This window comes from Leucopleurus acutus (genome assembly GCF_964270905.1).
Source record: "Leucopleurus acutus genome assembly, chromosome: 4".
Taxonomy (NCBI): domain Eukaryota; kingdom Metazoa; phylum Chordata; class Mammalia; order Artiodactyla; family Delphinidae; genus Leucopleurus; species Leucopleurus acutus.
Genome location: NC_139146.1, coordinates 110,927,879 through 110,941,240, shown reverse-complemented (window position 1 = coordinate 110,941,240; position 13,362 = coordinate 110,927,879). Strand labels below are relative to the sequence as shown.

The window sequence follows — 13,362 nt, the reverse complement described above, 5'->3', positions numbered from 1 at the left end:
CCTCCAAGTCCATCCATGTTGTGTAAATGGCAAAATTTCATTCTTTTTTGTGGCTGAGTAATATTCCATTGTATATGTACACCACATCTTCTTTAGCCATTCATCTGTTGATGGACACTTAGGTTGCTTCCGTATCTTGGCTATTGTGAATAGTGTTGCTATGAACATTGGGGTGCATGAACCTTTCAAATTTCTAATCATTTTTAATATGATTTCTCCTGTGCAGGTTTTGTCAGTGTTTCCGGTTTATAACAAGTAAGTGACATGTTAAGCACGTCTGTTCGTACATCACCCTGGCACAGTAGACTCTCCCCTGCACTCTTTGGCTCAGCAGGGATCTGAGGGCTCCCACAGAGCAGGTTTTCTAGGTGCTGTGGCGCCGGCTCTGACAAAACAGACTCTTTGCTCTCCTGGGACCAGCATTCTACTGGCAGGGAGGGACAGATAAACAAATGTAGCAAAAGTCAGGTGAGGAGTCCATGGAGAAAAACAAAGGTGAGGAGGATAGAGTGATCTGGAAGGAGGAGGGCATGACATGCTCATCCTAAATCCGTCTGCTAGCTGGGGACCACCTTCGCCGCTTGGGAGCTCCCTAATGTCACTGTTAGTACTAAGCTTTAGATACCTTTGGCTTTCCTTTATCTTCCCCGGGGAGTTTCTGCTACCCCCGTGCTCATTTCACAGCTGATTCAGTCCCTAAGTTAATGTTTCTCTTTTAGCCTGTGTCCTTGATAGCAGCATTCTGTGAGCAATGGCTTCTCGGGTCCACAGCCTGGGATTTTATCCACCCCCTTCTTTTTGAGGTGAACCGCTGGGCCGGGCTGCCACTGCGGTTAGTTAAACTTGAGACGCAGACCCCACCAAACTTGTACAGGAAGCTCTGAAGGTCCGCCGTCACCATCACAGCACGGCTGAATAGGCCAAGAGCCCGCACTTCGTGGCCTCATACCCCTCAAGGTGTTGCCTGATTGCCTTCTCTGTGCCCACGACCAGCTCAGTGAGGTAGGGCCTAAAACAGAAGAGGTAGCAAGTCATCACAGAGTCTTATCTCCTTCTCTTACCTCCATAAATTCCAAAACCCAGCATTTCCTACTTTCTCATCATCCTTCCTTCTTTCTTCAAGCCAAGAATATCAAAAATGGTATTCTTCAAGAAATAGCCTAATATGGATAAAACTTGTAAAGGGATTTTTAGTTTCAAATACCCAATTGATTTTTTTCTTTGAAATGATCCTCTTTCACACAAATATAAAACAGTAGTTTTCCTGACGGCCTCTAGATTACCTTTTGTATATTTGGGTGCTCTAAGATTCCTTAGGTACAGTGACATTTTCAAAACTGGTGTTACTCTGTTCACTTTGCACTGTGATAGGAATATATCTCTTTGAATTTTTTTTAAGTATGTCCAGATAAAAAGATTATTGCTAAAAAATTAATTCCATAAACGATATTCTAACAGCTAAAACAATCTTCTAGAGAAAAGCAAATCAGTATTTTCCCACTCTAACAAATGAGCTAGTTGGGTCACAAATGATACCTAGCACTATGCCAGTGAACTAGTTCTTTGAGGGCAGAGAGAGCAAAAACAAAAGACTCCTGATTTGTAGCATTTATTGATTTCCTTCGTGTAAATACTCACCCTGGCCTATTTCATGCTTACAGTTGGCTCATAAACTTCCTGCATATTTAACCATTGACTCTCACCAGCCTGTAGGAGTTAGCTCCAACTCACCATTACCCTTGCCAGATGGGCACAATTTTGCCTTTTTAATAATCATTTAAAAAATAGTTAGGGCTTCCCTGGTGGCGCAGTGGTTGAGAGTCCGCCTGCCGATGCAGGGGACACGGGTCCGTGCCCTGGTCCGGGAAGATCCCGCATGCCGCGGAGCGGCTGGGCCCATGAGCCATGGCCGCTGAGCCTACGCGTCCAGAGCCTGTGCTCCGCAACGGGAGAGGCCACAACAGTGAGAGGCCCATGTACTGCAAAAAAAAAAAAGAAAAAATAGTTAACCTATTTTTGTGTTCTTATAGTTTTTAAAATAGTTATATAAATGATAAATATTTCATTTAAAGATTAATATTATAATCAAATAGTTTTTTTAATATTTATTTTAATAAAGCATTTTCCATGCTGTGAACAGCCCTTATAATTTTAAATAACTGCATCATAACCAATTGAATGTAGTATAATTGGATTAAACATTCTCCAGTTGTTAGTTTTTCCTCTATTAAAACTCTGAAATAAATATATTTGTACATTTCCCCCTGTTTTTGTATTATTTTCCTTGGCTGAATTCACAGAAGTAGGATTACTGAGTTAAAGGCTATGAATGTTTAAATGGCAAATGTTTTGTCGAAATAGAATTGTCAGAAGTTATAAACAGTTTACCAAGAAGCATTTTTCTTTATTGTATAATTGAAAACCCAACAGGATCTACATTTAAATGATTATCACCAGTGAACCAGAAATAACACAGATCCCTGACTCTCAGCCCTTTTACATGTAATGATTACCATCAGCTACGTCTGTTCAGTGTGTGAGGCTAATATTTAGAAATGTCTGAACAGAAGCAAGGATCTCTATGCTGCCCCCTTGTGCTGTGCTACAAAATTACAGCCCCCTGCAGTGGAGCTCCATCCTCTGCTGTGGCTATAAGCAGAGACAGTATTAAAACAGTGATGGAGAACAGAATTATGACTAAAGGGCTTCCCTGGTGGTGCAGTGGTTAAGAATCCGCCTGCCAATGCAAGGGACACGGGTTTCAGCCCTGGTCCAGGAAGATCCCACATGCCACGGAGCAACTAAACCCCTGCACCACAAATACTGAGCCTGCACTCTAGAGCCTGCGAGCCACAACTACTGAAGCCCGCACACCTAGAGCCCATGCTTCACAACAAGAGAAGCCACCGCAATGAGAAGCTGGCAACGAAGAGCAGCCCACCCTCGCCGCAAATACAGAAAGCCCGCCCGCAGCAATGAAGACCCAACGCAGCCAAAAATAATACATTTTTAAAAAATTTTTAAAAAGAATTATGACTAAAGTAAATAAGCAGCTGAGGTCCTGTTCAGGGAACCTTCGTTCCCCTTGACAAGCTTTGCATGTTCTCATAGTGCTGTCTTCAGCCCAGTGTTTGATTCAGCTGTGGAGTGCCAGTGCCTATTCCTAAACTCCCCACTCCCAGTGCTTTGAGCAGGCATCCCAGCTGGTGTCTGGGGCAAAAGGAAGTCGAAGGGAGTGAAGGGTAGGAGCCTCAGTGTGTATGTGCCTGCGTATGCGCATGTGCACAAGTTATTTGGGTCTCTTGCTCTGCAGAATGTTGAGTAAGTGACATTGTACTTTTCATCCTTAGATCTGGGCCAGTGGACCCCCTGTCTTGATCCCTGAGCTTTCGGGTCCCCACTCTGGCCTTCCTCTGACTCTCCCATGATATAAGGAATCCACTCAGAGTCTGGCCCAAGTACCCAGAACCCTGGAATTCTCGTCCTGAACAGCGCCCAAGCCATTTCCAGGGCCTGCGTGGTCCACTTCCCTGGGTGGTGTTCTCCTGGTGGCGGTGTGCAGCCTTCATGGACGTCCTGTGCCTGGTGGTGGCCAAGAGATGGCTGTTTGCTGGGGGTGGTGCATGAAGCCTAGATGAGCGTCCACATATGTGCCATTTGTGGGGTAGGCAGAGCAGGGCTGCAGGCCAAGGCCAGCTCTCCCTCATTGCCACAGTGTGGAACTCTGGGGAGTCTGAGAATTTTGGACTTGGCCTTCCACAGTGTTGTCAAAATAGGAAAGAACACTTAGTGTGGTTGCTTGAATTATAACTTTTAAATAGCCTGACATAGGTGGGTCTCTGTCTGTATTCTTGTCCTGGGTCCCAAGTATTAGGAAAAGAGCTTGGGATTTTTCTTCCCCTCTTTGGAATATTAGAGAAAATGATGTATATGTTAAAATTCCTCTCATTTTCAGCTACACAATTTATACTACGGTAATGAGTGCTGCCAGCCCAGACAAGTACATGACTAGGATCAGAAACCCGAGTTAAAAGCAGAAGAGCGAATTCACCTATGCTATGAAGGTTTGCTAAAGTTTTTTTTGCAGGGGAGGGCAGCGGTTAGGGATGGGGGAAGGAGGACATAGGCTGGTATTTCTCCTAGAAGGTAGTAGCATCCTTAACATTTATACATACATAATATTTTCTGACAGGCATTGAGTGTATGGTTGTTATTTGTGTCATGTTAATGTCACTCTTAAGTATTTATTTTGAATTGTTCGTATGAAAGCTAGTCTTCTGGTGCTCAGTGCGCTTTGCCCCTGATTAAAACCTGCTTTCAGGGCAAAGCGTTACCTCTTCACTTACGCAGAGGGGCAAATATCTGGTGAGACTTACGTGTCTCCAAAGTCACAGTGAGGCAGGCCCAGCTCCTTTGCACGATCAGACAGACACTGAAGGACCCAGGACACTCAAAATTTATTTCAGGCATCAGTGAGGCCATAGGTGAGAGGAAAGACATGAGGAAAAAAGCAGGAGTCCCTTCTGCTGTCCCTGAAATTAAATCATCTTGGCAGCCACCTATTGACAGGCCACCTTTTCCTATTGCAGGGATCTCCTGGAGTTTATAAACCTAGCCTGATGTTTTGTTCATTCACTTACGGGGGTGTTTAAAATCAGTGTTTAAATTAAGCGCTTTTTTTTCCCTTACAGATGATCTTTTTAAATGAAATTTTTGAAGAGCTGCACTTTAAAAAATAAAGTGAAAAGATTATATTTTATGACCGATACAGCCTCTTTCCTCATTAAACTTTTCAACATTGTGAAGTGGGGGCAGGAGGATGAGTTTGGAGCGTGTTGTGGTAAAGTGGGGTGATAGCTGTCCTCATTCACCTTCCTTCAGGGCTTGCCTTGGCCGTCTCTTAGCTTCTTCTGTTCTGGCTTTAACAACTCAAAGATAATCGGTCTCAGAGGGCGAGCCATATCCTTGGGCTTTATTCCCAGCTTCTCACCATTACTTAACAGCTATTTTGTCATACCTGAGTTTATAAAGAAATGAGCGGGCAAGACCTCTTTGTTCATTATGAAGTGCTTCTGGAAGAGTCTGCCAAACTTAAATAAAATTAACAACAGTTATTATTAAGCAAAGATGAGTTTAGCAGAGGGAATAGCAGACGAATTACAATTCGGGACAAGCAAACCATGGCGAACCATAGGCAAATCTGAGGAACAAAGGGAAGGTTAGCTTTTATTGGAATCTGGGAGGAAACCTGCGAGTGTTGTTTTGAACAAAAGTTGATTAGAGGAGAACAAGAGTTCAGGGTTGTTGCAGTTTCACATTGGTTGCAAGTGATGGTCCGTTTGCTGTTACTGAGAAATGCAAACGTAAAATAGATAGCTAGTGGGAAGAAGCCGCATAGCACAGGGAGATCAACTCGGTGCTTTGTGACCACCTAGAGGGGTGGGAGGGAAGGAGACGCAAGAGGGAAGAGATATGGGAACATATGTATGTGTATAACTGATTCACTTTGTTATAAAGCAGAAACTAACACACCATTGTAAAGCAATTATACTCCAATAAAGATGTAAAAAATACAAAATAAATTTTTTTAAAAAATTAAAGAAAATAAATAAATAAACAGCATTGCTCTAGTAACAAACAAACAAACAAAAATCTTTCTTCCTGCTGGCTGTGTAAGTTGAAACCAAGGGTAAGAACTCTCCTTTTGTGGCTTTCCCACTCCATTTAAAATCAAGTATGCTTTATCCATTTTCACATTTCTCCTCTTTGATCAAGATCTTTCTCTGAAAGCATAACTGATGCAGCATCAGGTTGATTTGTTTTCTTTTGGTTGAAATATCTTTGTCTGTGTCCCTCATTGCTGGAAAGGACCTTTCCTGGGAGTTTTGTTGGGAAGAAAGAGCAAGTAGCATTTGGAAACCGCAGGGCCACATCTGAGCAACACGGAAGGTACAAGGAGGAGCTCTCAGGCATCTCCCATTCTTAAATTATGTCTTATCGAGGTTCTAAGCCTTGGAGATCATCTCAAAGCACTGAGCTGACATAATACTGTTCGGTGCATCATTTCTGCAGATGTTTGACAGGCAACAGGTACAAAGGATTTTTTTTTCTTTTCTTTTTTTCTTTTTACATCTTTATTGGAGTATAATTGCTTTACAAAGGTGTGTTTCCGCTTTACAACAAAGTGAATCAGTTATATGTATTTTCCCATATCACTTCCCTCTTGAATCTCCCTCCCTCCCACCCTCCCTATCCCACCCCTCTAGGTGGTCACAAAGCACCAAGCTGAACTCCCTGTGCTATGCGGCTGCTTCCCACTAGCTATCTACCTTATGTTTGGTAGTGTATATATGTCCATGCCTCTCTCTCGCTTTGTCACAGCTCACCCTTCCCCCTCCCCATATCCTCAAGTCCATTCTCTAGTAGGTCTGTATCTTTATTCCCCTCTTACCCCTAGGTTCTTCATGACATTTTTTTTTTCTTAGATTCCGTATATATGTGTTAGCATACGATATTTGGCTTTCTCTTTCTGACTTACTTCACTCGGTATGACAGACTCTAGGTCCATCCAACTCATTACAAATAACTCAATTTCGTTTCTTTTTATGGTTGAGTAATATTCCATTGTATATATGTGCCACATCTTCTTTATCCATTCATCCGATGATGGACACTTAGGTTGCTTCCATGTCCTGGCTATTGTAAATAGAGCTGCAAAGAACATTTTGGTACATGACTCTTTTTGAATTACAGTCTTCTCAGGGTATATGCCTAGTAGTGGGATTGCTGGGTCATATGGTAGTTCTATTTGTAGTTTCTTAAGGAACCTCCATACTGTTCTCCATAGTGGCTGTACCAATTCACATTCCCACCAGCAGTGCAAGAGTGTTCCCTTTTCTCCACACCCTCTCCAGCATTTATTGTTTCTAGATTTTTTGATGATGGCCATGCTGACCAGTGTGAGATGATATCTCATTGTAGTTTTGATTTGCATTTCTCTAATGATTAATGATGTTGAGCATTCTTTCACGTGTTTGTTGGCAGTCTGTATATCTTCGTTGGAGAAGTGTCTATTTAGGTCTTCTGCCCATTTTTGGATTGGGTTTTTTGTTGTTTTTTTTTTAATTGAGCTGCATGAGCTGCTTGTAAATTTTGGAGATTAATCCTTTGTCAGTTGCTTCATTTGCAAATATTTTCTCCCATTCTGAGGGTTGTCTTTTGGTCTTCTTTATGGTTTCCTTTGCTGTGCAAAAGCTTTGAAGTTTCATTAGGTCCCATTTGTTTATTTTTGTTTTTATTTCCATTTCTCTAGGAGGTGGGTCAAAAAGGATCTTGCTGTGATTTATGTCATAGAGTGTTCTGCCTATGTTTTCCTCTAAGAGTTTGATAATTTCTGGCCTTACATTTAGGTCTTTAATCCATTTTGAGCTTATTTTTGTGTATGGTGTTAGGGAGTGTTCTAATCTCATACTTTTAGATGTACCTGTCCAGTTTTCCCAGCACCACTTATTGAAGAGGCTGTCCTTTCTCCAGTGTACATTCCTGCCTCCTTTATCAAAGATAAGGTGACCATATGTGTGTGGGTTTATCTCTGGGCTTTCTATCCTGTTCCATTGATCTGTCTTTCTGTTTTTGTGCCAGTACCATACCGTCTTGATAACTGTAGCTTTGTAGTATAGTCTGAAGTCAGGGAGCCTGATTCCTCCAGCTCCATTTTTCGTTCTCAAGATTGCTTTGGCTATTCGGGGTCTTTTGTGTTTCCATACAAATTGCGAAATTATTTGTTCTAGTTCTGTGAAAAATGCCAGTGGTGGTTTGATAGGGATTGCATTGAATCTGTAGATTGCTTTGGGTAGTAGAGTCATTTTCACAATGTTGATTCTTCCAATCCAAGAACATGGTATATATCTCCATCTATTTGTATCATCTTTAATTTCTTTCATCAGTGTCTTATAATTTTCTGCATACAGGTCTTTTGTCTCCTTAAGTAGGTTTATTCCTAGATATTTTATTCTTTTTGTTGCAATGGTAAATGGGAGTGTTTTCTTAATTTCACTTTCAGATTTTTCATCATTAGTGTATATGAATGCCAGAGATTTCTGTGCATTAATTTTGTATCCTGCTACTTTACCAAATTCATTAATTAGCTCTAGTAGTTTTTTGGTAGCATCTTTAGGATTCTCTATGTACAGTGTCATGTCATCTGCAAACAATGACAGCTTTACTTCTTCTTTTCCGATTTGGATTCCTTTTATTTCCGTTTGTTCTCTGATTGCTGTGGCTAAAACTTCCAAAACTATGTTGAATAAGTGTGGTCAGAGTGGGCAACCTTGTCTTGTTCCTGATCTTAGTGGAAGTGGTTTCAGTTTTTCACCATTGAGGACGATGTTGGCTGTGGGTTTGTCACATATGGCCTTTATTATGTTGAGGAAAGTTCCCTCTGCCTACTTTCTGCAGGGTTTTTATCATAAATGGGTGTTGAATTTTGTCGAAAGCTATCTCTGCATCTATTGAGATGATCATATGGTTTTTCTCCTTCATTTTGTTAATATGGTGTATCACGTTGATTGATTTGCGTATATTGAAGAATCCTTGCATCCCTGGGATAAATCCCACTCGATCACGGTGTATGATCCTTTTAATGTGCTGTTGGATTCTGTTTGCTAGTATTTTGTTGAGGATTTTTGCATCTATCTGCATCAGTGTTATTGGCCTGTAGTTTTCTTTCTTTGTGACATCTTTGTCTGGTTTTGGTATCAGGGTGATGGTGGCCTCGTAGAATGAGTTTGGGAGTGTTCCTCCCTCTGCTATATTTTGGAAGAGTTTGAGAAGGTTAGGTGTTAGCTCTTCTCTAAATGTTTGATAGAATTCACCTGTGAAGACATCTGGTCCTGGGCTTTTGTTTGTTGGAAGATTTTTAATCACAGTTTCAATTTCAGTGCTTGTGATTGGTCTGTTCATATTTTCTGTTTCTTCCTGATTCAGTCTTGGCAGGTTGTGCATTTCTAAGAATTTGTCCATTTCTTCCAGATTGTCCATTTTATTGGCATAGAGTTGCTTGTAGTAATCTCTCTTGATCTTTTGTATTTCTGCAGTGTCAGTTGTTACTTCTCCTTTTTCATTTCTAATTCTATTGATTTGAGTCTTCTCCCTTTTTTTCTTGATGAGTCTGGCTAATGGTTTATCAATTTTGTTTATCTTCTCAAAGAACCAGCTTTTAGTTTTATTGATTTTTGCTATTATTTCCTTCATTTCTTTTTCATTTATTTCTGATCTGATCTTTATGATTTCTTACCTTCTGCTAACTTTGGGGGTTTTTTTGTTCTTCTTTCTCTAATTGATTTAGGTGCATGGTTAGGTTGTTTATTTGAGATGTTTCCTGTTTCTTAAGGTAGGATTGTATTGCTATAAATTTCCCTCTTAGAACTGCTTTTTCTGCATCCCATAGGTTTTGGGTCATCGTGTCTCCATTGTCATTTGTTTCTAGGTATTTTTTGATTTCCTCTCTGATTTCTTCAGTGATCACTTCGTTATTAAGTAGTATATTGTTTAGTCCCCATGTGTTTGTATTTTTTACAGATCTTTTCCTGTAATTGATATCTAGTCTCATAGCGTTGTGGTCAGAAAAGATACTTGATACAATTGCAGTTTTCTTAAATTTACCAAGGCTTGATTTGTGACCCAAGATATGATCTATCCTGGAGAATGTTCCATGAGCACTTGAGAAAAATGTGTATTCTGTTGTTTTTGGATGGAATGTCCTATAAATATCAATTAAGTCCATCTTGTTTAATGTATCATTTAAAGCTTGTGTTTCCTTATTTATATTCATTTTGGATGATCTTTCCATTGGTGAAAGTAGGGTGTTAAAGTCCCCTACCATGAATGTGTTACTGTCAATTTCCCCTTCTATGGCTGTTAGTATTTGCCTTATGTATTGAGGTGCTCCTATGTTGGGTGCATAAATGTTTACAATTGTTATATCTTCTTCTTGGATCGATCCCTTGATCAGTATGTAGTGTCCTTCTTTGTCTCTTGTAATAGTCTTTATTTTAAAGTCTATTTTGTCTGATATGAGAATTGCTACTCCAGCTTTCTTTTGATTTCCATTTGCATGGGATATCTTTTTCCATCCCCTCACTTTCAGTCTGTATACGTCCCTAGGTCTGAAGTGGGTTTCTTGTAGACAGCATATATATGGGTCTTGTTTTTGTATCCATTCAGCCAGTCTGTGTCTTTTGGTGGGAGCATTTAATCCATTTACATTTAAGGTAATTATTGATATGTATGTTCCTATTCCCATTTTCTTCATTGTTCTGGGTTTGTTATTGTAGGTCTTTTCCTTCTCTTGTGTTTCTTGCCTAGAGACGTTCCTTTAGCATTTGTTGTAAAGCTGGTTTGGTGGTGCTGAACTCTCTCAGCTTCTGCTTGTCTGTAAAGGTTTTAATTTCTCCATCAAATCTGAATGAGATCCTTGCTGGGTAGAGTAATCTTGGTTGTAGGTTTTTCTCCTTCATTACTTTATATATGTCCTGCCACTCCCTTCTGGCTTGCAGAGTTTCTGCTCAAAGATCAGCTGTTAACCTTATGGGGATTCCCTTGTGTGTTATTTGTCATTTTTCCCTTGCTGCTTTTAATATGTTTTCTTTGTATTTAATTTTTGACAGTTTAATATTTGTCTTAGCATGTTTCTCCTTGGATTTATCCTGTATGGGACTCTCTGTGCTTCCTGGACTTGATTAGCTATTTCCTTTCCCATATTAGAGAAGTTTTCCTCTATAATCTCTTCAGATATTTTCTCAGTCACTTTCTTTTTCTCTTCTTCTTCTGGGACCCCTATAATTCGAATGTTGGTGCGTTTAATGTTGTCCCAGAGGTCTCTGAGACTGTCCTCAGTTCTTTTCATTCTTTTTTCTTTATTCTGCTCTGCAGTAGTTATTTCCACTATTTTATCTTCCAGGTCACTTATCCATTCTTCTGCCTCAGTTATTCTGCTATTGCTCCCTTCTAGAGTATTTTTAATTTCATTTATTGTGTTGTTCATCATTATTTGTTTCATCTTTAGTTCTTCTAGGTCCTTATTAAATGTTTCTTGCATTTTCTCTATTCTATTTCCAAGATTTTGGATTATCTTTACTATCGTTATTCTGAATTCTTTTTCAGGTAGACTGCCTATTTCCTCTTCATTTGTTAGGTCTGGTGGGCTTTTATCTTGTTCCTTCATCTGCTGTGTGTTTTTCTGTCTTCTCATTTTGCTTATCTTACTGTGTTTGGGATCTCCTTTTTGCAGGCTGCAGGTTTGTAGTTCCCGTTGTTTTTGGTGTCTGTCCCTAGTGGCTAAAGTTGGTTCAGTGGGTTGTGTAGGCTTTGTGGTGGAGGGGAGTAGTGCCTGTGTTCTGGTGGATGAGGCTGGATCTTGTCTTTCTGGTGGGCAGGTCCATGTCTGGTGGTGTGTTTTGGGGTGTCTGTGGTCTTATGATTATAGGCAGCCTCTCTGCTAATGGGTGGGGTTGTGTTTCTGTCTTGCTAGTTGTTTGGCATAGGGTGTCCAGCACTGTAGCTTGCTGGTCATTGAGTGAAGCTGGGTGTTGGTGTTGAGATGGAGATCTCTGGGAAATTTTCGCCATTTGATATTACATGGAGCTGGGAGGTCTCTTGTGGACCAGCATCCTGAAGTTGGCTCTCCCACCTCAGAGGCAGAGCCCTGACTCCTGGCTGCAGCACCAAGAGCCTTTCATCCACATGGCTCAGAATAAAAGGGAGAAAAAGTAGAAAGAACGAAAGGAGGGAAGGGAGGGAGGGAGGAAGGAAGGAAGGAAGGGAGGGAAAGAAAGAAAAAGAAAGAGAGGGAAAGAAAGAAAGGATAAAAAAAAAGTAAGGTAAAATAAAATAAAGTTATTAAAATAAAGAATAAAAAATAATTATTAGGAAAAAAATTGTTTTTAAAAAGTAAAAAAAAAAAAAAATGGACGGACAGAACCCTAGGACAAATGGTGAAAGCAAAGCTATACAGACAAAATCTGACACAGAAGCATACACATACACCCTCACAAAAAGAGAAAAAGGGGAAAAAATAATAAATCTTGCTCTCAAAGCCCACCTCCTCAATTTGGGATGATTCGTTGTCTATTCATGTATTCCACAGATGCAGGGTGCATCAAGTTGATTGTGGAGCTTTAATTCGCTGCTTCTGAGGCTGGGAGAGATTTCCCTTTCTCTTCTTTGTTCGCATATCTCCCGGGGCTCAGCTTTGGATTTGGCCCCGCCTCTGCGTGTAGGTCGCCGGAGGGCGTCTCTTCTTAGCTCAGATAGGACTGGGTTAAAGGAGCCGCTGCTTCGGGGGCTCTGGCTCACTCAGGCCGGGGGGGAGGGAGGGGTACGGAGTGCGGGGCGGGCCTGCGGCGGCAGAGGCCAGCGTGACGTTGCACCAGCCTGAGGCGCACCGTGCGTTCTCTCGGGGAAGTTGTCCCTGGTTCCCGGGACCCTGGCAGTGGCGGGCTGCACAGGCTCCCGGGAGGGGAGGTGTGGATAGTGACCTGTGCTCGCACACAGGCTTCTTGGTGGCGGCAGCAGCAGCCCTGGCGTCTCATGCCTGTCTCTGGGGTCCGTGCTGATAGCCGCGGCTCGTGCCCGTCTCTGGAGCTCCTTTAAGCAGCACTCTTAATCCCCTCTCCTCCGGTACAAAGTTTTAAAATGATTACACAAGTCAAAATTAAAAGTAATATGACAAATCCAGTTTGTATAATTGTCCTAAAGATTGAAGGACCATGGGGAATCAGTTGAAACTTGTAATCAGTGTACTTGTTCCCTGATTTTATGTAATTGAGTTTCTCCTTCCCCAAAGGAAATTATCCATGTGCAACAAGTTGTTCTTGCTGCGAGCATATACTACCTTGTTCTGCTAGGAGTTAGCTAAGGGCAATTTGTCTAATACCACCTTAGCTAAGGAATTGTGGAATTAATTAAAGAAACCTCAGCTAAAATTGGAGCGGGGGAAGACCTGTAGGGGGAGTCCCCCGACCAGTGCATCATCAGTTACTCCAAACAGGAAGAGATATGCGCCTATATCTCAGACAGGAAGGTGTTGCCTACTCTACTATCCAGCAGGAAGAAGAAAACTCGCCGTCTGATGACAGCCCAGCCAATCAGACTGTAGCTGCCCAACCAATGAGAAGCCTCCATACTTTGGACCCCTAGCCTCCTCCAGTGAACTTTTTCATTATTACAGTCCATCCCAACTCCCTCTTTTCCCTATGAAAGGGAACTCCTCTTTCCTGTTTTCTGGATTCGCCTATGGTCTGCCATAGTTTGCATATCCTGAATTGTAATTCCTGTGGCTATTCCCAAATAAACTTGCTTTTG

The 13,362-nt window shown here is 41.4% G+C and overlaps 1 protein-coding gene across 5 annotated transcripts in view; it reads left to right on the top strand.

The window, feature by feature from the left end:
* The window catches only part of NAAA (N-acylethanolamine acid amidase), a 29,651-nt gene extending 16,289 nt beyond the window's left edge, over positions 1–13,362 (top strand). Inside the window, exons 9-11 of one of the 5 annotated variants that reach the window (XM_082838252.1) lie at positions 227–255; positions 3,956–4,064; positions 13,105–13,362. In XM_082838252.1, coding sequence (XP_082694378.1) covers positions 227–255; positions 3,956–4,031 — 105 coding nt within the window. In that variant the 3' untranslated portion in view covers positions 4,032–4,064; positions 13,105–13,362. Of the gene's footprint in view, positions 1–226; positions 256–2,430; positions 3,918–3,955; positions 4,065–4,691; positions 5,394–13,048 lie in introns of those variants that run through there. The other 4 variants (XM_082838251.1, XM_082838253.1, XM_082838250.1 and 1 more) reach the window with 4 other exon arrangements.